The sequence below is a fragment of the Triticum dicoccoides genome, chromosome 2B (genome assembly GCF_002162155.2).
Source record: "Triticum dicoccoides isolate Atlit2015 ecotype Zavitan chromosome 2B, WEW_v2.0, whole genome shotgun sequence".
Classification (NCBI taxonomy): Eukaryota; Viridiplantae; Streptophyta; class Magnoliopsida; order Poales; family Poaceae; genus Triticum; species Triticum dicoccoides.
Genome location: NC_041383.1, coordinates 421,713,956 through 421,735,460, shown reverse-complemented (window position 1 = coordinate 421,735,460; position 21,505 = coordinate 421,713,956). Strand labels below are relative to the sequence as shown.

Sequence of the window (21,505 nt, the reverse complement as noted above, 5' to 3'; positions counted from 1 at the left end):
TGATGATCAACAACTAATTTAGCATCAGGCTTCATATTAATCTTGTGCTGGCATAAATCGGACCAATGCCCTTAAGATCATCAAGAGTATATCCAATAGCAGCACGATGGTTCCTCGGAGTTTTAAGTAATCTCTTTTCTTCATGCTCTGAAAGGTTTGCATTGACAATAACAGGATATATCTTCTTTTCATCAAGATAAGCACACTTTAATGTATCAGGCAATTTCTTTAATTCAAACACAAAATCACTCTTAGGTGGGAGAGGATCTTCCAAAGTTTCAACAGGCAAATTGTGTTTAAGGATGTGTGCTTTTTAAAAGAATAATTCATCTATTTCATTTCTTTCATTCATATACATATTATTTTCTTAGTCTACCAGATATTGTTCTAAAGGATCGGTAGGAGAAACTGTAATAGAAGCAAGACCAATAATTTCATCTTTACTAGACAATTCTTTATCATGGGGTTGTCTATGAAACTTAGTAGGTTGAACTATCTACGGTAACCAATGTTGCTCTCTCCACCACTGCACATACTCTGTCCACGGTTTAATTACATAATTTAAACAAGGTTGTTCGTTCTGCCAATATATTAATATCAAGCTTTTGTTGGTCAATACAATACAGAAGCCTTGGTAGCAATGACATTGTTTTAAGCGGGGGTAAATCGGTAACCAAGCATAAAATACACACATCACAGCTGAGTTCATATACATAATACATGCATCTGCAGAAACGGAAAACAAAATCCTGGGTTCAACTATACCCTTCTTTTACCTTCTCATTAGAAGTAAACAGTGTAGTTTTTGAAGAGCTGAAACTGGCTACTCAGCTTTCCAAGATGACAATGGAGGGGTCTCAGACTCCTTCCAAGTACTAGCCATTGGAGGGTACCTGTCACCCTGAACATCACCTGCAGCCGCGTAAGATTCGAGTTCAGCCATTTCCTCTGGTGTGAGCTTCACAGCTAATGCTCCCACATTTTGGTTGAAATTATCGATTTTTGTTGTGCCAGGTATGGGGCAGACATCGCTACCCTGGTGGTGAACCCAAGCCAAGGCAAGTTGTGATGGTGTGCATCCTTTTCTTGTCGCCATCGCGTCAACACGCTCAAATATCTGGGCATTCTTCTCGAGACTCTCTGGTTGAAATCTAGGTAAATTCTGTAGAAGTATAAAGTTAATCAGTACAAGATCAAACTGGTAGTACAAGTTCCACTTTCATTTTATAGCAGAAATGGACAAGTCTTGTATGTACACTCATGCCAGTTCACAAAAAAACTGTGATTTTAGACAACGATATGGTCCTCGCAGCATTTTTATTATAGTATACTTTGTTACCAGTAGCTTGACAAGTTCAAATGCTAGTTGACAAAAATTGTCAAATTTGCATGAACAGTCAAAGCGGCATTTCCCCCCTCTCTGGTATGACCATTTATCGGGGCTCACCAGTAAGGCCGGTAACTGACCGATAACCAAAAATACCGGCCAGTTACCAAAACTTTCGGCACAACACAAGGCCAGCAATAGAGTAACAGCTACTGCCCCCAGGGAAAATGACAGATAGGGAGGCAGAAGTGCTAAGGAGCAGGGAACAAAAGAGCAATCATCGGAGTGACAGAGTACAAGAGCGGACACACTGTAATACCAGGTAGTAGACTACTAATATTTGTCACACAGCGTTGCATCACGAATAACTAGAGTAAATTGATTACATGAGGTAACCTTAAAGGGAGACAACACTACCCGGAAAGTGTGTATCACAACAAATGATGTGCTAGTGCTCCTAGAGAGTAGAGAATAGACCGTGAATCAATGCAAGCATGGTAATTGCTGTGGTACCTTTGCAAAGAGGTGAAACAGGTTCAATTTATCATTGGTACCCAATATTTTGAGGGATACCTAAACTACCCCCAAGGTGGAAATAATAAGGTACTAAATGTTGAAATATATTGTCCACCATGCACCATCAGTTCAGACTTTGTATGAACTGGTTGGTTCGTGAATTCAATATGGTATCGGAGCCAAGAGGTTGCAAGTTCAAGGCCTGACAAACACACTTTTGAATAAAAATAATTGCAGCCTACACTGATCCCATGTCTAAGGCTAGGAGCAGGCTAGACGTGAGGGGGTGTTGAAATATAATGTTCACCCTTCTGCATTATTTCGGACTTCTAGATGAACTCCTTGTGCATGAGATCAATACAAAACACAGCGACAAGATTTTTCAAAATCTGGAGAATATCGTAGATGTTGATTGTGGACTTGCAAATTCTGAAAAACAGTGCCCGTTTGTACATCGTAAATAAATAAATAGGGTGTGAAACAACACCCATCGTAATAACTAATTTATTTTTCATATATACCACAAAATAACATATTTTCGTCTAAAATTTGCAGGCTTGCTAGTTGCTATTCGTCTAATAATAGACACCCAAGAATTTCTTTTCAAAAATTTCAATCACAGAAGTGCGCCGTTTGAACTTATTGAAAAAAATATTCATTTCTTATAAGGGCAATATGTCCATTTTACCATGGTCACCCCTATTTGACATCTTTGCAATGGTACCATAGGAATTACCGTGTTTGAAGTGATACATTAACAATTACCTTTGTAGTGGTACATCGACAATTTATCGGGTAAGATATCAGTACCACAAGTATTGGAGTTTGACTAGATATATGTCCAAAACAACTAGTTTTTGCAAGGCAATGCTTTAAAAAAGTTTCCATAGGATCAAGGGAATGAGGATCATTCCCATCATGCATAAGCATAATATTTGGATCGTTGCACATTTAGAAATCTCATGACAATGAAGAACTAAGTTGCAACCACAATGTCATGGGAAGTCACCTTGCGGAAGTCCTGGTCTGATAGTGAGTCAACCAATTTTGCTCCTTTAGAGAAGAATCCTCTACCAAGTGGGCTGTAAGCAACAATTCCAATTCCAAGTTCTCTGGAATTTACAAGTAAAATGGTTATGATAAAATAAAGCGCATGACTTTTCAGCAAACAAAATGCCCTGGATCCCTGGTTTTTGTATAATACCTGCAAGTTGGAATTATGTCTTCTTCGACATCTCTAGACCACAGTGACCATTCCATCTGAACTGCAGTGATAGGATGAACAGCATGAGCCCTCCTGATTGTTGATGCGGATGCTTCAGATAATCCGATGTATTTTATTTTTCCTTCTTCGACAAGCTTCTTGAGTTCTCCAACCTAATAAGGTGGCAAGTAAATTTAGTTGGCAACATAAAAAAAAGGCATGGCTCACATCAAATAACAACATAACAAATTTGAACATAAGGACGAGTCCGACAGTTGTGTGTACAGATAAAGGACATCCATAAGCCCATAAGACACCAACCGTCCGGTGAACCAGCCTCCACCAACCATCTCTCTGTTCTAAGAAATTTGACTTCTCTCACTAGCAGTCTTCACTCTCCATTTGTATGTACGTATCCACTATATATATCACTAAGCTCCTTAGGATTGAAGGCCTCTCATTTAATTGAGGTCACCAATTTAGAATCGGAAATGTTAACACCCACACGTGTGGGCGTTTGCATCTCGCCCACACGCGTGGATCTGCGTCCGTTCGTGAGCGCACGAATCTTGGCATGTTTCTAGTGACACGTAGGATTGGCCTGGTGTGTGGGCATTCATCCGGTCACCCACACGGTCGTTTCACCGCACGGGAGGGGCTGGTGTGTGGGCGTTCAGCAGTTTGCCCACACGCCACTTTCCACGCACGCACAAGGGCTAGTGTGTGGGCATTTGCCATCTCGCCCACACGCCCGTCTCCTCTCCCACACCCAAGCTGCTAGTTGCCTTGTGTTTTGCATTGCACATGGCAACTGCCCTAGTGTGCTTTATAAGCAGGTGGCAACTCTCTTTTTTACCCGAGTTGCCATGTGTTTTGCAGGGTACACGGCAACTGCCTAGTGTGCACGTAAGCAGATGGCAACTCTCTTTTACCGAGTTGCTATGTGTTTTTGCATGGTACAAGGCAACTGCCCTAGCGTGCACGTAAGCAGATGGGCAACTCTTCCTTTTACATGGCAATTGCCCTAGCATACTTGTGAGCACATGGCAACTCTCTCAACTGCCTAGTGTTAGTATGTGGCAACTCCTAAAGTTTTGAAACCATGGCAACTACAATAGACCAGACCATACATGGCAACTACAGTTGAGCAACCATGGCAACTGCGGTTGTCCGACATGGCAACCGTAGTTCAGTGACATGGCAACTGCAGTTAAACGAACATGGACGAGGGTCTGGACCATGGCAACTGCGGGCACGCGGTGACTGCCACGCGTGGCGTGCGGGACCACGAGGTACGAGGCCTGACATACGGGGCGTGTGGGCGTTATCTACTTCGCCCACACGCACGCGTGTGAGAGGGATCGGGAGGGGGAAAAAGAGGTGTGTGGGCATTACTTGTTTTGCCCACACGTAGGTGTGTGGGTTGTTCCTCTTATACACCACACAAAATGTGTGGGCAGACACCCTAACGCCCACACATGTGACACTTATCGGCGTCCCTGGGTCACCAATTTTGACTGGGTCAACAATCTCTCACTCAATTATTTTAATTCGCTAGGCTTTCTAATTTTGGAGCTCTCTTATTTTATTGAGAAATTCAATACTGGATTTGGTTCATGATTTTCACTGGATCAATAATTTTTCAATCAATCAGAAGCAACTGGCCTATAAAAACATATCAATCCCAGGCACCCTCTCATCGCCTAGAAAAAAGAAGCATCAATATAATACATGCAGCCGCATAAAATTTCGCCACATAAGTATGAGTTGATTAGCAGACAACACAAAATCACACCGCAAAAGAACACACCAAAACAGCATATTATTTTAACATATAATGATGCTAGCCAACTCGTCTCCTCGGCTGTACCTCGATTTGCTTCGGTCTGGACCGTTGGCCGTTGGTCAAACTGTTTTTGTGTTGGTTGACGTTGGATCTTCATTGGTTCTCGTTTTGACCATGCGGTGAGTTCTCGGCAGACCATGACCTGTGGGCTCGGTCTCTCAGCCGATTGGCTGGGTGAGCCTTTTTCCCGCATGCGTGCGTCGTGGGCGCTACACGTGATTTACGCGATATGCATCCCGCTCGCCCCTGTGGTTCGCTCGTCGGTGACATTGCAGGTGGGGCTGGCTTCTCCTTGGTCCCGCGCGTCATTGTCCTGCCTCTTGCTTTTATGTGTGCGCGTGGCCTCCCGCGTTTGGATTGGCTCGTGTCGCGTATGGAGCGAGGAGGGACGCCATCGCCATGCCGCGTCGCGTCGTGAGCCATACTGGTGGCTTCTTTTTCTTCTGACTCGTCTGTTACCTTTTCCTGTGTCGCTTTGACCCGTCGCCCACCTGTCTCGTCATCCCTCTCGTCGTCCTCTCTGAGGCATAGCCCTCTTCGTCCGCCCCAGGCCCAGGCGATGGGGGCGCCGCCCTGGTTGCGAGGAAGCCGCTGGAGGAAGATCTCAACTAGACATTATCGACCAGAAGGAAGGAGAAGGATTCGATCTGCAGAAGAGAGATAGAAGATGAGAGGGGGAGAGGGAAGGAAGGAGAAGGATTCTATCTACAAGAGAGAGAGAGAAGATGAGAGGGAAAGAAAGATGGAAGGAGAGGAGGGAGAAAGAGAGAGGAAAGATGGGAGGGAGGCGCGACAGCGGACGTGAGAGGGTCAACGGTCGGCGTTGGCCTGCCCCGGCGAGGTAGGGCGCGACCTGAAGGTTGGTGGTGGCTCGATCCGCTCCTGAATCAGGACCTACGAGGAGGGTGGGGCTCGGGCGCGAGGCACGGCAGGCTGCGCTCCACCTCTTCCTTGAGGAGCATGTGCAGTGGGCGGATGGCAGCTCGCGCGGTGGTGCCGGGGCCTCAACAGGTGCACAATGGGGACTCCATGCATCTCCTGCGCACCGCAACCCTCCCCTTCCCGGCACAGCAGAAACAAGGATGCCGAAGCGGTTCAGGTTTGCCTTCACCTCCTCATCTGCAGCTTCATTCAGGCATGTATATTAAATTGGTAGGTATTCCAGGGATTTAGCTTATCTATGGACTACACCTACATGGAGAAGTTTTTCATGTACACATATCACTGAAAGTGGAATATATATATTCCAAATGCCAACACAACCATAGTCCAGTATGCAGAACTATTTGCACCCACGCAGTTATATCAGTTGGTTTTAGTTCTGAGATTTTTTTTATTTTGCCTTTTTTGCAAAAAAAATTGGATGTATGAAATCTGAGATTTGTACAGTGCATTTCTTTTCTTTCCATCTGCAGTTGCGACGAAGAGTAGGAAGATCGGGCGGATAGGGTTTCACATACCTCTTCTACACTTACAAGTCTTCCTTTCCAGGATTGCCATGGTGAGCTGTTGTTGTAGACTGTAGTGCTTTATAATTTTTTTTGTCCCTTTGCTAAACTTTGTTCTCTTATTCCGATGCTATGATTTGTGATGGCTAGATGAGATTTGTGGTGAAAAGTTTCCTTTCTTTTGTTTACCTACAGATCTTGAATGCACGATTGATGATTTTGTTTGATAGGTTAGAAATCTAAATAGTAAACATTTTAGCTTACTTACAATGTTGTTTGATCAATTGCTTTGCGGCAGGCTCACTGATGGAGTATGCCTAATCTTGGACTCAATTTATTGCCTGGTGTTGGTGTGTTTCTTTTATTCTATTTAGGAGGGTTCTAAGCTATTAAGGGAAACATACAATTTATCAGTTTGAGGCCTGCTTCAGTCTGTGTGCTGCTGCAGGGGGCTTTGGGGATGGTGGCCTTGATATTCCGCACAGTGACAAGAGATTTGTTGGCTTCAAGAAGGATGAGAAGCAGCTGGACACTGAGATTCACCGCAACTACATTTATGAAGATCATGTTGCAGACTACATGAAGGTGAGTTGGATCCATTGTCCTTGTGGTATTATTATAATGCCATTTCTTCATTCCCCTGGGCTATCGTTGTTGTGTTTGTGAATTCTTTTTGAAAGATATCTGAGCCTGATTCATCCATATAAAAGAATCCTAAAATAGTGTACTTTGTTCTTATTTCTGAACAGGTTACTGAATCTTATTTTAACTTCTGCCCTACCGTTATTTCAGTCAATAGCTGATGCGGTACCTGAGAAGTAACAATTTCACTTTAGTGAGTACATCAAGAAGGGGATTGCGGCTGATGACATGGAAGAACTGCACAAGAAGGTAAATGCTACCATTTGTGCTGATCCTACCATGGCAAAATCAACCAAGGAACCTCTGAAGACGCACAAGAGGTAGATGTATCTTGCTGTTTATTAAAGTCAGACAACTTATTTCAGCACTTTCATTGGATTGCAAGTTAACGGAATCGTTCGCTGCAGGTATAATCTCAAGAAGCGTTGAGGTAGGTGACACAGCTTGCCATGTATGTGATGTTGCAGCTCAAAATTAAGATGTTGTCAATCCAATAAGAGAAGCCAAGGAGCTATTGGCGATCGTGTGGTGCGTACTGGATCATGAAGTTTATCTGTATGTGGTAATGGGGGTATCAATGTTTTCTCATACTCATGTAGTTCATTCACTCCTAAACTGTATGTTCTTCTTTTGTTAAAACCTTGGAAGTATTAAGATGTTAGGCTAAATAAATTCCTTCATAATGAATAATAGAAAAGTTTTGCTATGCAATAAGATACAGTTGCATGCAAAAAATAATCTTGTCTTATATAGTTATATATCAAAACTATGGATTTGGTATGCACTTCTTGTGATCATTAGTGTTCACTGATTTCCTTCGGATTTTCTTGGATACCTGCGACATCGTGGTGTCGGACGCGACGGACGCTGCCAGGTCCGCGCCCACATCGTGCTCAGGGAGCCTGACCTCTTTAGTCGTGTTCTCCATCTTGCAGCACATGATGAACTACACTGTAGAGTTCAGCTGTGTTTCCCCTGTTTTCTTCTGCTACAAGAGTTCTAATGATATGTACTATTTGGCTGCAAATTTATGTTGTTTGCATCACCATATGGATAGTCGTAACAAATGAAGAGATTTCAGAGAGTTTCACAATCTGACTCGAGTCACAGGCTATAGGTTAACTTTAATTGAATGGTAGTATGGGAGTAATAATTTCTGAAATCTAGAAATGATCTTGTTGCTCATATAGATCTTTCTGGTAATCTGATCTACCTTTGCTGTATTAGTGGTGTTGGGTTAAAAATCAACAGTGGTGTTTAAAAAAGCTAAAGGTGACTGTTGTAGTTACTGGGATCCTCCAAGTGGATCATTATAATGATGAGAAAACATACCCAAAAAAACATAAAATGGATTAAAAGGAAACCCACTTTCTAGGATTGTGGGCTGAAGACAGAATGGATGCAGGCTTTGTCTCGAAGAGATTATCTGACAAGAATGAATTAGTCATCAACAGTTGAGGCGCAGCGTACCATCTTACTTGCTCCACCTCCGGACTATGTTATTCTCTTCTTTTTCTCCTTCGTTGTTGTGTCGCTTGACTGCATCTTTATTAGTTCAAACTCATGCTTGTTTTAGCTAGGATGAATTTAGGAATGGTTGCCTTTTCATGGTACAGTTGAGCTGATGTTGAGTATGTGTTTGTGTGTAACGGTTCATTTCCTCCTTTTCTTTCTGCAACATTTCGTGAACTTGCTTATAAAAAGATTCATCACATAGGCGTTTAGCTTGATTGTTCCGCGTACCATGAGAACCAGCATGACTTTGGATATATGTTTCTGCAGGTTTCAGAATGTATCCAAGATTGCAGGGAAGTTAATTACACCATATGTGGAAGATGGGCTGTGGAAGATGGACATAGCCCCTCAGGTAATTTCACTTTGTCCTGGATTAATAACAGATTACTAATTTGTTTGTTTAAATAGGGCAGGTTATTTACGGAAGTATTTTCTATGCCGAACTGGTTAGCATTAATTCTAGACCATTTACTATTGACTCGATAATTTACATGTTGGCAAGGACTTATTCCTGCAACCTGGTCATAATTGCTCGGCCAATTTCCCAACCCAAATCCAGAACCGCTTCATCTTTAGATCTTTACGTGCTTGATGAAATGCCTTAGTGATTAAGCTCTGCGCTTTGTCTTTCTTTGTTCTCCTGCTCACGGATTAACCGATGACTGCAAGGCCGAGAGAAGCATTAGGAACTGGTCCGCAGCGTCTTACAGTGTATGCGTACACACAATTCACTGCACTAACACTTATTGAATTGTTCATCTTCTTTCTCCTCTGTTTGTCACGAAGATTCTTCTATGACCACCTCTTTGAGGAGATCAACTAATCTTCGTGTCGCAGTTTTTGTTGAAACATTGATTAGGTGCTCCAAGAATGTATGTGAGCTTGACATTGTATTTAACTGCATCAAGGTACAATGATTCTCTTGGTTTGTATTTTATTCTGGATTTCACTGTCATAATAAATAAAGTCCAGAATAGCATTGGTGTTGTTTTATCTTAGCATGTACTCCCTCCGCTCCTAAATATAACTCATTTTAGAGATTTCAATAAGGACTACATACGAATGTATATAGACAAGCAAACACTTTTTCGTAGATTAGTTGCTTAGTTTCATATGTTGAACTGCGTTGTTGAGTGCAGTGCGTAGGCTCTTTATAAATTGCTAAGTAGGCGATCAACGCGGCACATGTGGGGGCTGTGAGAGCTGTGAATGGCATCGGTCTTGTCATACTTATGAGCAGGAGCACGGGCCACATTACTCCCCTCTGAGCAGCCGAGATGTTGACTGCTGCTTGAATCCTGAGATTGATTTCCACGTTGTAATGGAAGGAAGGCCTGTTTGAGTTCCTGTATGAAAGGATAAAGAAGAAGGGGCATGCTGTCATGGTAGTTGCTGAAGGCGTTGGTCAGGAGTTGATTACCCGGACCGATGACCAGAACCGAGAGCGAGCAGGGTGAGTATGTCAACATGTTGTTCCTTGACGTTGACCTTCTATAAAGTTTACATGCAACTCTCCTTCATGGTTAAAAAACCAATTTAAACGTTTTATTTCTTTGATGGTTACTCATTTCTCTTACCGTTGTTGTATCAAAACAATTGTATTTTTGTTGATGGCCGCTTGGGCTCATTTTCTAGGAGAATGAGATGTGGGATAAACTACTCTGAAATGCTTGATACCCTTCAAACAATTTATAAGCTAACTAATTTTGGCTGATGCTGCACATGATACAATTGTACTCTGTTGTTGCCATCTTGCCTTTTATGTGAGCTTAAACACACAATCAATTAAAATTTTACTAAGTTCATACCTTGCTCAAACACAGTTACTGAAAGAATGCAAATACTTTTAACGAGTACATGATTTTAAATGGGACTCCACACCATTTGGTGCAACGGGTCATGTTATACAAATATAATTTTTTGCCGCAATGGGCTATACAATTTTTTTAATTTGGATTTCGCAATGTGATAAACATATTTTCAATATAGCATGGTTTAACAAATGGGCTTTCTGACTATCAATATCGAATATGTCTTTACGAAATGAAATTATTTTCATCGACAACATGGCTTTAGCGGGTCACTGCGCCATTTGGCGCAACGGGTCAACTAGTATTAATAAAAAACACACTCCATCATCTTCCCCACTGATCAAACCAGATACTCCCTCCATTCCAAAGTATAAGGTGTATTAGTTTATTGAAAAGTCGAATTTCTTTAACTTTGAGCCAAAAATATGGACACCCCCAAAAACTAAATAAACAAAATATGAAGATTCATTTCATGATGAATCTATAAATCCAATTGATATTATGGATATTGATACATTTATACAAAAATGTGGTCAAACTTAAAGAGGTTTGACTTTTCAAAAAACTAATACACCTTATATTTTGAAATAGATGGAGTAAAAAAATATGAAAATCCAACAACATCAACAGTACAGGAAAGCGCGTCCAACCCTTCTAGTCCATAACCATAACCACAACAAATATAGAAACCACTCCAAAAACACAAACGGGATCACGACGTCCTCCTTCACTGACGGAGCGGTGGAGGACGGTAGCCCCGGAGACCGTGGGCGGCGGCACCACGATCCGAAGCTCCCTCCATCGGATCCACCGGCTAGCACTGAGAACCAGCCTCTGTCGGACTTCCGTATCACGGTGTGCGGAGGAGAGGAGAGGACAGGTGAGGCGGCGGTGTGAGGAGAGGAGAGAAGATGGGGTTGGTCGGCAAGCCAGCCTGCTTGATAAGGACATGGCTACTTTGGATACGACCAAAAATATTGCATACATGATGTTTGTGAGGTAATTTGTTATAAGAATTATGCAATAATTTATTTATGTTATCCGAAACAAAAATACTTCACCTATTTTTATTTCATGCCTAAATGCAGACTTGTTGAACACTTGTACGAACTACGTGTGAAGACAAGGGAAAAGAAAATGATTTGATGTTGTTCAAGAAGTACTCTCGCGTCACTTTTGGCCCAAGAGAAGATAGAGTGCAAGTCCCCCACATTCTGGACTCAGATTCGGACTGCACAGACATACCTGACTCAAAACGCCAACAACTTTTGCATCCGGACTCTTAATTGGGTGATTTTTTGTTGGCAAGTTTATTTTGTGCACTTTCCAACCCAATTGGATTCACCTTCAAATTTGTTCGGGGCGGGAGATATTGTCGAAACAGTCCGACGCTGCAGCAGAATCCGAGTCAAACTACAAGTCCAAAGGTGTTGCGTCACCTTCATTTGAGCCCATGGGCCTTGTACGACCTAGGGTTAGTTTTAGGCTGCCTTTGAAGGAAATATGCCCTAGAGGCAATAATAAAGTTGTTATTTTATATTTCCTTATTCATGATAAAGGTTTATTATTCTTGCTAAAATTGTATTGATCGAAACCTTAATACATGTGTGAATACATAAACAAACACCGTGTCCCTAGTGAGCCTCTACTAAACTAGCTCGTTGATCAAAGATGGTTAAGGTTTCCTAACCATGGACATGAGTTGTCATTTGATAACGGGATCATGTCATTAGGAGAATGATGTGATGGACAAGACCCATCCGTTAGCTTAGCATAATGATCGTTCAGTTTTATTGCTATTGTTTTCTTCATGTCAAATACATATTCCTTCAACTATGAGATTATGCAACTCCGGATACCGGAGGAATGCCTTGTGTGCTATCAAACGTCACAACGTAACTGGATGATTATAAAGATGCTCTACAGGTATCTCCGAAGGTGTTTGTTGAGTTGGCATAGATCGAGATTAGGATTTGTCACTCCAAGTATCGGAGAGGTATCTCTGGGCCCTCTCGGTAATACACATCATAAGTTTGCAAGCAAATGACTAAGGAGTTAGCCACGAGGTGATATGGAACGAGTAAAGAGACTTGCCGGTAACGAGATTGAACTAGGTATGAAGATACCGACGATCGAATCTCGGGCAAGTAACACACCGATGGACAAAAGAAATTACGTATGTTGTCATAACGGTTCGACCGATAAAGATCTTCGTAGAATATGTAGGAGCCAATATGGGCATCCAAGTTCCGCTATTGGTTATTGACCGAAGAGGTGTCTCGGTCATGTCTACATAGTTCTCGAACCCGTAGGGTCCGCACGCTTAACGTTCGATGACGATATAGTATTATATGAGTTATGTGATTTGGTGACCGAATGTTGTTTGGAGTCCCGGATGAGATCACGGACATGACGAGGTGTCTCGAAATGGTCGAGGGACGTCACCGAGTTGAACGTGTGCAGAACGCGGAGGTGTCGTGCGTTCGGTACTTGATCGGTTGAAGCGCAGAGAAGTTTGACTACATCAACTGCGTTGTGAAACGCTTCCGCTTACGGTCTACGAGGGTACGTACACACACTCTCTCCCTCGTTGCAATGCATCTCCATGGATAGATCATTGTGTGTGCGTAGAAATTTTTTTGTTTTCCATGCAGCGATTCCCAATAGCCTTGGGACGTCCTCTCAACTCCTTGGCCGCCACCCCTTGCTCCTATATAAGTAGATCAATCTAGTAGCTTTTTTCCTTGGGATTTGTTTAGTCAAAAGTTCGCCATTGCAACTTCGTGTACTTCGTTTGTGTCCAACGACCAGGCCAAGACCGCTTTCGGATCCCCACTTTTATCAATACTTCATATATATTTGCAATATTCATATTGTTTTATCATATTCTTGCTCGTTCTTCGATTGTTTGTAGGAATAGACCTTCGAAGTCAGGCTGATCATGCTTCCGGCATCGTCAGTAACCTCAGGAGATTGGTTTAGCAATTGTCAAGTCGCAACATCGTGCACGTTTGTAGTTGGATCGTGAAAGTCGTCTTCACCAAATCGATAGTTATCATCTCATTGAAAGATGGGACCCTCGCCTCTATCACTTCTTAAATAGCCGGGGCAAGCAGACTGACGCCCCTTCAGTGCGGCGCAGCGGCCGAAGTAGGTTTCTCGGTTGACACGTCAATGTGAATGCCGACGGAGTCAGCCCTCCGGTCACGTCCGTCTGCTGACATCAATTCGGGTAGGCGGTCGTCCGGTCTCATTCGCTCTGCATCCGCGCTGAGCGGCATGAAAATGCGCAGCGAGGTTTCTGGAGCAGAAGGTGCGGGAAGGGTTTTGGGTAGGCCCATGTAGACGGATGCAAACGTAGCACAGGTCCAGACGCCCGCAAACCTTCCCCGGGTTTGTTACCGATTTGTGGGATTTTGGACATCTGCACGCATCCACGCGCGTTTAAGGGACACCATTGGATGGCAAAATGTCCGGACAAGCCAGTCCGAACGTTTAGGGGAAGTTTGGTGATCAGCATTGGAGACACCAACCGTCCGGTGTGTTAAACATGTGTACATGTACGTAGGTCTGGGTTTCGTATGCAGTACCTGTAGTATCTGTCTCCCTCTATATGTACGTGTCTTAGGAGACAAGACACCGGTCGCACCCCTTGTACCTATATATATGTGCCTAGTGCACGATCAATCAATTATCGATGCACCAAATCATTCTCCACATGGTATCAGTTTTTTAGGTTTTCCTCTCGCTTCCGCCGCCGTCGCCGCCACCTAGTCACCGCCGTCTGCGCACCTCTCGCGCCGGCCGCCGCTCCTTCCTCTCCCTCCGCGAGCGCCTACCTAGCTGCTTCCGATCCCGATCGGACCCGCCCGCTAGCGCTGCTTCCTGCCTCTGTCAGCCTCGCTAACTGCCGCTGCTTCCCGATCCCGATCGCACCCACCACGCCAGCGCCCGCCCGCCCGATCGCTCGCGCCAGCGCCCTCCTGCCCGATCGCCCCGCCCGCTAGCGCTGCTTCCTGCCGCCAGCCTCGCCCGCCCGATCGCCCGCTAGCACTGCTTCCTGCCGCCAGCCTCGCTCGACTTCCCATGCCGCCATGACTTTGTCTGGCTCCTCTTCCTACAACCCCTTCGCCGGGCCGGACCCCGCTGACATCCGCGACATCAACATCCACGACCGCGTCCCCGTCGTCCTCAATGCCACCGACGCCACGTACTTCGCGTGGAAGGCGTATTTCTCGCTGCTCTTCCGCGAGAACAATCTCGTGGATCACGTTGACGGCTCCGTCGACTCCCGCGCCATGGTGGGCGACTCCGAGTGGACCACGATCGACGCCACGCTCATCCGGTGGTTCTTTACCACCATCTCAAAGGACCTGTTTCACACGGTCGTGAGCGATGGTGATGACGCTCGCGCCGTGTGGGTCAAGCTCAACGGTCTCTTCACCGACAACAAGCTTCAGCGCCGCGTTTTTTTGCAGCAAGAATTTTTTGACTGTCATAAGGATGATCAGTCTATCGATGACTACTGCCGCCGCCTGAAGACGTTGGCGGACGAGCTCCGTGACATCGGCGCCAAGGTTGATGACGACCTCCTCCTCAGCACGCTCACCGCCGGCCTCAACAAGGACTTCGGTAACGCCGCCTCCAACCTCTCCCTCATCATGGAGCCCTCCTTTCTCAAGTTTGTGGCATACTTGCGATTGGAGGAGCGTCGGATGAAGGGGGTCAAGAAGCGCGTGCAGCACCACGCCCTCGCCGACGGCACCTCGCATGGCACCCCACCACCGGCCACCCCTCCCGCGCCTGCGCCCCGCCACCAGTCGGCGCCCCCCGCGCCTCTGGGGTTCTACTCCCTCCCGCCCGCGCCCCCCGCTCCCTCCCAGCAGCCGCAGCAAGGTGGCAGGCGCCGCGGCAACCGCCGCGGGGGCGGGCGCAAACAGGCGCAAGGGGGGCTCCTCGTCAGCAGCAGCAGCAGCAGGTCACCCCGCCCTGGACTTACGGCACCAACCCGTGGATGGGCGTCGTACACGCGTACTCGATGCCGGTTCCGCGGGCTCCCGCTCCGAGCATCCTCGGGCCTCGTCCGGCGAGCCACCAGGCGCTCTTCACCGCGCAGAACGCCGCCCCCTACAGCGGCTACGGCGCCGCACCCGCGCCCGCGCCTCCCTACGGTGCCGCGCCGGCCTACGGAGGGTTTCTCCCTCCCCAGGTGCCACCGCCATGGGATCCGGCCCTCCTCGCTGCTCTGCACTCGGCTCCGTCACCAAGTAACTACGGTGGCGGAGGTGACTGGTACATGGACTCAGGCGCCACCGCTCACATGACTGCTCATCCCGGTAACCTCACGTCTTCCACTCCCGTTCATACTCCCACTCGCATCACCGTTGGTAGTGGTTCCTCCCTACCCATTACACATGTCGGTCATATGTCATTTCCCTCTACTTCTACTCCTGTCAATATGTCTAATGTTCTTGTGTCTCCTGACTTAGTCACTAATCTCGTTTCTGTTTGTCGCCTTGCTCGTGAGAATCCTATCACTGTTGAATTTGACGATATCGGTTTTTCTGTGAAGGAAGCCCGTACACGGACGGTAGTCCACCGATGTGACAGCCTGGACGACCTTTACCCGGTGCATCCCTCCGGCACCACCACCACCCGTCGTCCCGCCGCCTTCGCCGCTAGTGTCGATCTTTGGCATGCCCGCCTCGGTCATCCCAACTCCACCGTTATGCGTCAGATTCTTCAGAGTTTTTCTTTCTCGTGTAATAAGGTTGACGACCACATTTGTGAGGCTTGCCGTCTTGGCAAGCACGTTCGTCTTCCCTTTAGCGAGTCTACAAACATTTCCACCTTTCCGTTTCAGTTATTGCGTAGTGATGTTTGGACGTCGTCGGTTGCAAGCAACAGGGGCTACTTATACTATTTGGTGATATTGGATGATTTTTCTCATTATGTGTGGACATTCCCTCTCCGTCGCAAGTCCGACGCTCTCGCCACACTCACAGCTTTTTATTCATATGTCACCACACAGTTCGGTCGTCCTATTCTCGCCTTGCAAACTGACAACGGCAAGGAGTTTGACAACATCGTTGTCCGCAATCTTCTTGCGTCCCACGACACCATCTTTCGCCTCACCTGTCCCTACACGTCACAGTAGAATGGTCGCGCCGAGCGCGTCATTCGCACTCTTAATGACTGTGTCCGCACATTGCTCTTCAACTCCTATGTGCCTCCTCGGTTCTGGCCGGACGCGCTCGCGACCGCTAGCCTCCTTATTAACATTCGCCCATGTCATTCCCATTGGAACTACACTCCTCACCAGCTCCTCTTCGGTGCGGTTCCGTCTTATGATGGTCTTCGCATCTTCGGGTGTCTCTGTTATCCTAGCACCGCGTCCACTGCTCCTCACAAACCCGCTCCCCGGTCACTTCCTTGCATCTTCCTTGGTTATCCTCACAACACCAAAGGTTACCAGTGCTATGATCCAGTGTCCCACCACGTTTTCACTTTGCGGCATGTGTACTTTGATGAGCTGGTGTTCCCGTTTCAGCAAGTACCGTCACCTTCGGCGTCTCCCGCGGCGCGGTTCGCCCCTGCCTCCACCTTTGGCGGACCGTCCAGCCGCGCATTGGGCTCGGCCCTGCCCGCGCTCCCTACGCCGGCGGCCCTGTCACTGCGGCCCCCCAAGCAGCCCCCGTCGCTGCGGACCCCGTCGGCGCGGCCCCCGCCGTTGCGGACCCTGTCGCCGTGGCCGCATCCCTCACCGGTGCGGTCACTCGGGCTCGGACTGGGACACTTCGTCCTAGCAGGCGCTACCCGTCCGACGAGTACGCGTGTGCCGCATCCACCTCAGCGTCGTCTCCGCTCACCACCTCCGCTCGTGCAGCCCTTCGGGATCCGAACTGGCTAGCTGCGATGTGTGAGGAGTTTGACGCCCTGCAGCGCAACCGTACGTGGCAGCTTATCCCGCGGCCTCCCCGTGCCAATGTCATCACTGGCAAGTGGGTATTCCGCCACAAGACTCGCCCCGACGGCTCTCTCGAGCGCTACAAGGCGCGTTGGGTGGTGCGCAGCTTCCGCCAGCGCGCCGGCGTGGACTTCACCGACACCTTCGCCTCGGTTGTCAAACCGGGCACGATTCGCTCTGTCCTCTAGCTTGCTGTTTCTCGCGCCTGGCCAGTCCACCAGCTCGATGTGTCTAATGCTTTCTTGCATGGCCATCTCGACAAGCAGGTGTTCTGTCAGCAGCCTACTGGTTTCGTCGACACCGACTATCCGGACCATGTGTGCTTGCTCTCCCGTTCTCTCTATGGGTTGAAGCAGGCACCTCGGGCCTGGTACCAGCGGATCGCGGCCTTCCTTCAGCAGCAGGGGTTCCGGTCCACACGGTCCGATGCCTCCCTGTTTGTTTATCATCAGGGCCTCGCCACTGCGTACCTCCTCCTGTATGTCGACGACATCATCCTGACTGCATCCTCGCCAGCACTTCTTCAACAGATCACAGCTTGCCTCGGCACCGAGTTCGCCCTCAAGGACTTGGGGGCTCTCCACTACTTCCTCGGCATCAAGGTCGTGCGCCGGGCCACTGGCTCCTTCCTGCACCAGCAGAAGTACGCCTACGAGCTTCTGGAGCGAGCGGGCATGCTTAACTGCAAGCCTGCTCCCACGCCTGTCGACACGAAGGCTAAGGTGTCCGCCGTCGAGGGTTCTCCGGCGTCCGACGCTCCCTTCTACCGCTCCATCGTCGATGCGCTTCAGTACCTCACGCTGACGCGTCCGGACATTCAGTACGCTGTCCAGCAGGTGTGCCTTCATATGCATGCTCCTCGTGACACCCATTGGGCTCTGGTGAAACGTATTCTTTGGTACATACATGGCACCACAGCTATGGGTCTCACCCTGACGACATCACCTGACACCAGCCTTGTCGCCTACTCCGACGCCGACTGGGTTGGGTGTCCCGACACTCGACGCTCCACTTCCGGCTACTGTGTCTACCTCGGGCCCTCTCTGATTTCGTGGTCGTCTAAACGACAACACGGTCTCACGATCGAGCGTCGAGGCTGAGTACCAGGTTGTGGCCAACGCCGTCGCTGAGTGCTCTTGGCTACGACAGCTATTTCAGGAGTTGCTATGTGAGGTTACCAAGGCCACGCTTGTCTACTGTGACAACGTCTCCGCGGTGTACCTTGCTGCCAACCCTGTCCATCACCGACGGACGAAGCATATTGAGCTCGACATCCACTTCGTCAGGGAGCACGTCGCACTTGGTCGTGTTCGGGTTCTACATGTGCCCACCGATCAGCAGTTCGCCGATGTTATGACGAAGGGACTACCCACCTCGACATTCGAGGGCTTTCGGTCCAGTCTCTGCGTCACCGGCGACGCTTCGACCGCAGGGGATGTTGAACATGTGTACATGTACGTAGGTCTGGGTTTCATATGCAGTACCTGTAGTGTTTGTCTCCCTCTGTACGTGTGTCTTAGGAGACAGGACACCGGTCGCACCCCTTATACCTATATATATATATATATATATATGCCTAGTGCACGATCAATCAATTATCGATGCACCAAATCATTTTCCACACGGTGAACCAGCCTCCACGGCTCCACCAACCCACTCTCTGTTCTAAGAAATTTGAGTTCTCTCACCAGCAGTTCCCACTCTCCACTTGTATGTACGTATCCATAACTATAACCACAACAAATATAAAAATCACTCCAAAAAAAAAAACCAAAAAAAATAGTCGGGGACATGAGACTCACCGTGACCTCGATAGGCACCCTGGTGTCGACGCGGTGCTGGTAGTAAAGGTCAATGCAGCTGACGCCGAGCCGCTTGAGGCTGCCCTCGCACGCCGCCCGCACGTAGGCCGGATCCCCGCGAACCTCCCGCTTGCCGTCCGCGAACGAGATGCCGAACTTGGTGGCCAGCTCTACCCTCTCCCTCACGCCCCCTAGCAGCGCCTGTCACGAGCAGAGCATTACATCGAGCGCCTTTAGAGCGCGTTCATAAATCAAAGATCTGAGCATGATTGCAGCATATAACCGACCTTGCTGAGGAGGATCTCGTTGGTGTGCGGCCCGTAGATGTCGGAGGAGTCGAGAAGGGTGACGCCGGCGGCGACGGCGTGGTGGATGAGCGCGACCATGTCGGGCTCGGGCTTGGGCGGGCCGTAGAAGGCGGACATACCCATGCAGCCGAGGCCCTGCGCCGAGACCTTCATCCCCTGAGAGCCCAGCTTCACGCGCGGCACCACCGTGACAGGAGCGGCCGCCATGATCGTAAGGTAGTGCTCCCCGCTGGTCTTGGGTGTTGCCGGATAGTTTTGGTCTGGCTCTGACGTAAATGGGAGCAGCTAGGCGTTCTCTAAGTTTTCTATTGTTTTGTGCGAGTGTAGATGTTCTGACTTCTGAGGTTGGTGGAATGGCGGCATCAGTGTCGGGACAAGCAAAGAAGGCAGTTTTCACCTCCAGTTGACTGTCTCATCCGTTTACCGTGCAAACTAGCACGTTCCTTTTTTTTCTTCAGATTTGTGTAGACACGAGTGGGACAAATTTAAAATAAGTAACTTGAGACAAAGGTGATATTAAACATCATCTATCATTAAAAACACACTTTTACGGAAGTAAAAAATACTCCCTCTGTCCTGTAATATAAAAGTGTTTAGTCTGTAGGGTGTTGAAGTCTTTAGCCCCGTCTCAGCAAAGCAAACTTGTTAAAACTCACAAGCTTGTACAAGCAATAGTCAATTTGTCAATATAGACCAAAAGAGGCCAGTGGTCATGATCTACGTATCAGACTGCTGTCTCGGATACTAGCACTGGAGAGGGCATGTAGAACGCCTATGTCAGCGACGCACGAGCACAGGATACTGAAGATCGTCACCAGGCGGCAACAGGTTCAGATACTGTTCATGATCCGGCAAGCGAGGAAGAAATGGCAAGGAACCAGGCTTCGAGCGGGCCCGCGGCGCGGCCCACTCGAACCAAGAAGAAGCCCAGGTGGAATGATGGCCCAGAATGGGCTCGATAGTTAAATACCACTGTGTAACGTTCGAATTGACTTGGCTTGGACTTGGACGGCGGCTGCGGCCGATTGTAATCGAATTGTAGCTGTGAGGGAGGTTGGAAGGAAACACATGCTACCGAATTCCCCATTTCGCCATGAACCCTAGCTCCTAGCTGTAGATCGATCGAGGCCCTTACACTTGGTATCAGATTCGGCGGTCCTGGCGCTTCCTCAACACCATCACGAGACGCGGTGGCGAGATCGGCGGCGAGCGGCGGCGATGGAGAACAGGAGAAGTTGTCGGAGGATGGGCGCGGCGTCTACGAGCTCCTCCGGGCGGATCTCGCGGTCGACCTCGACAAGCGCTTCCGAGAACAAGGTGCGGATCTCCTCAAGGCCATGGAGAAGCTGATCTCGACGAATACTTCGACCCTCGACGGCTTGCTCTCCTTGCGGGTGGACGGGGTCCGCGACGAGCTGTTGATGGAGCTGGAGCAGATCCGCGGCGACCAGGTGAAGCGGAGTCCTGCGCGACCTGAAGATCCGTCCCCGTCGTGTGTGGCTAGGAATGGTCGCGGAGGTGCCCCGACTGATTCCCTCGGCTTCGACCACGTTCACCGGGGGAAGGCGCATAATACTTATGTCCCTCCTCCGGTCAGAGGTGCACGCGAGTCCAATTTTCCGTTCCATCCTCCGTTGGGCCGCGAGTCGAATTCCTTTGATGCTGCTGATTCGTTTGCGTTTGGTGCTCGCCTGGAATTGCCGAGATTTGATGGAGCCAATCCGCGTATGTGGCAAACGTGTTGCGAAGATTAGTTTCGGCTGTGGTGTACCCCGACTCACCGGTGGATTTCTCTGGCCACGGCTCAATTTGAGGGTGCTGCTGCTCGTTGGTTGGAGTCGATGCAACATCGTCAACCGCAGGCAAGTTGGTCTGAATTTTGTTGAGTCTGCAGAACCGCTTCAGGCGTAATCAACATCAAACACTCCTACGTCAGTTGTTCAGGATAGCTCAGACTTCTTCTGTAGCTGATTATGTGGAACGTTTCGCTGATTTATATGACCAACTGTCTGCGTATGAAGAGGCGCCCAATTCGCTGCATTACACTACCAGGTTCCTGGATGGACTCAAACCTGGTGTTCGGGTTGCTGTAGCTCTGCAGAAACCACGAGATCTGGAT

General features: G+C 48.2%; 1 protein-coding gene and 1 long non-coding RNA gene across 6 annotated transcripts; one reads left to right on the top strand and one right to left on the bottom strand.

Moving 5' to 3' along the window:
* Window positions 1–552: 552 nt before the first annotated feature.
* LOC119364009 (probable aldo-keto reductase 2) lies at window positions 553–19,731 on the bottom strand. The gene is made up of 5 exons (XM_037629396.1): window positions 19,366–19,731; window positions 19,079–19,279; window positions 3,048–3,220; window positions 2,853–2,955; window positions 553–1,162 (listed from the first exon to the last, which is right to left on the bottom strand). The coding sequence occupies exons 1-5, from the start codon at window positions 19,591–19,593 to the stop codon at window positions 824–826; spliced, it is 1,044 nt and encodes a 347-aa protein (XP_037485293.1). The 5' UTR covers window positions 19,594–19,731; the 3' UTR covers window positions 553–823.
* LOC119364010 lies at window positions 4,978–10,157 on the top strand. Of its 5 annotated transcripts, none has more exons than XR_005174568.1 (6): window positions 4,978–5,992; window positions 6,309–6,394; window positions 6,790–6,926; window positions 7,091–7,303; window positions 7,391–7,511; window positions 8,766–10,157. It is a non-coding gene; the product is annotated as an uncharacterized LOC119364010 (long non-coding RNA). The 5 variants fall into 5 exon arrangements; XR_005174569.1 differs by having other exon boundaries at window positions 7,391–8,850; window positions 9,638–10,157; XR_005174567.1 differs by having other exon boundaries at window positions 7,134–7,303; window positions 7,391–10,157.
* Window positions 19,732–21,505: the final 1,774 nt, after the last annotated feature.

What these genes read in the sequence shown, in the direction of transcription:
- LOC119364009 (XM_037629396.1), bottom strand. Translation starts at nt 19,593, where the DNA reads ATGGCGGCCGCTCCTGTCACGGTGGTGCCGCGCGTGAAGCTGGGCTCT. An exon ending in GACATAATTCCAACTTGCAG is followed by an intron (nt 2,956 to 3,047) that starts GTATTATACAAA and finishes TGTAAATTCCAG; the next exon opens with AGAACTTGGAATTGGAATTG. An exon ending in CAGACCAGGACTTCCGCAAG is followed by an intron (nt 1,163 to 2,852) that starts GTGACTTCCCAT and finishes ATACTTCTACAG; the next exon opens with AATTTACCTAGATTTCAACC.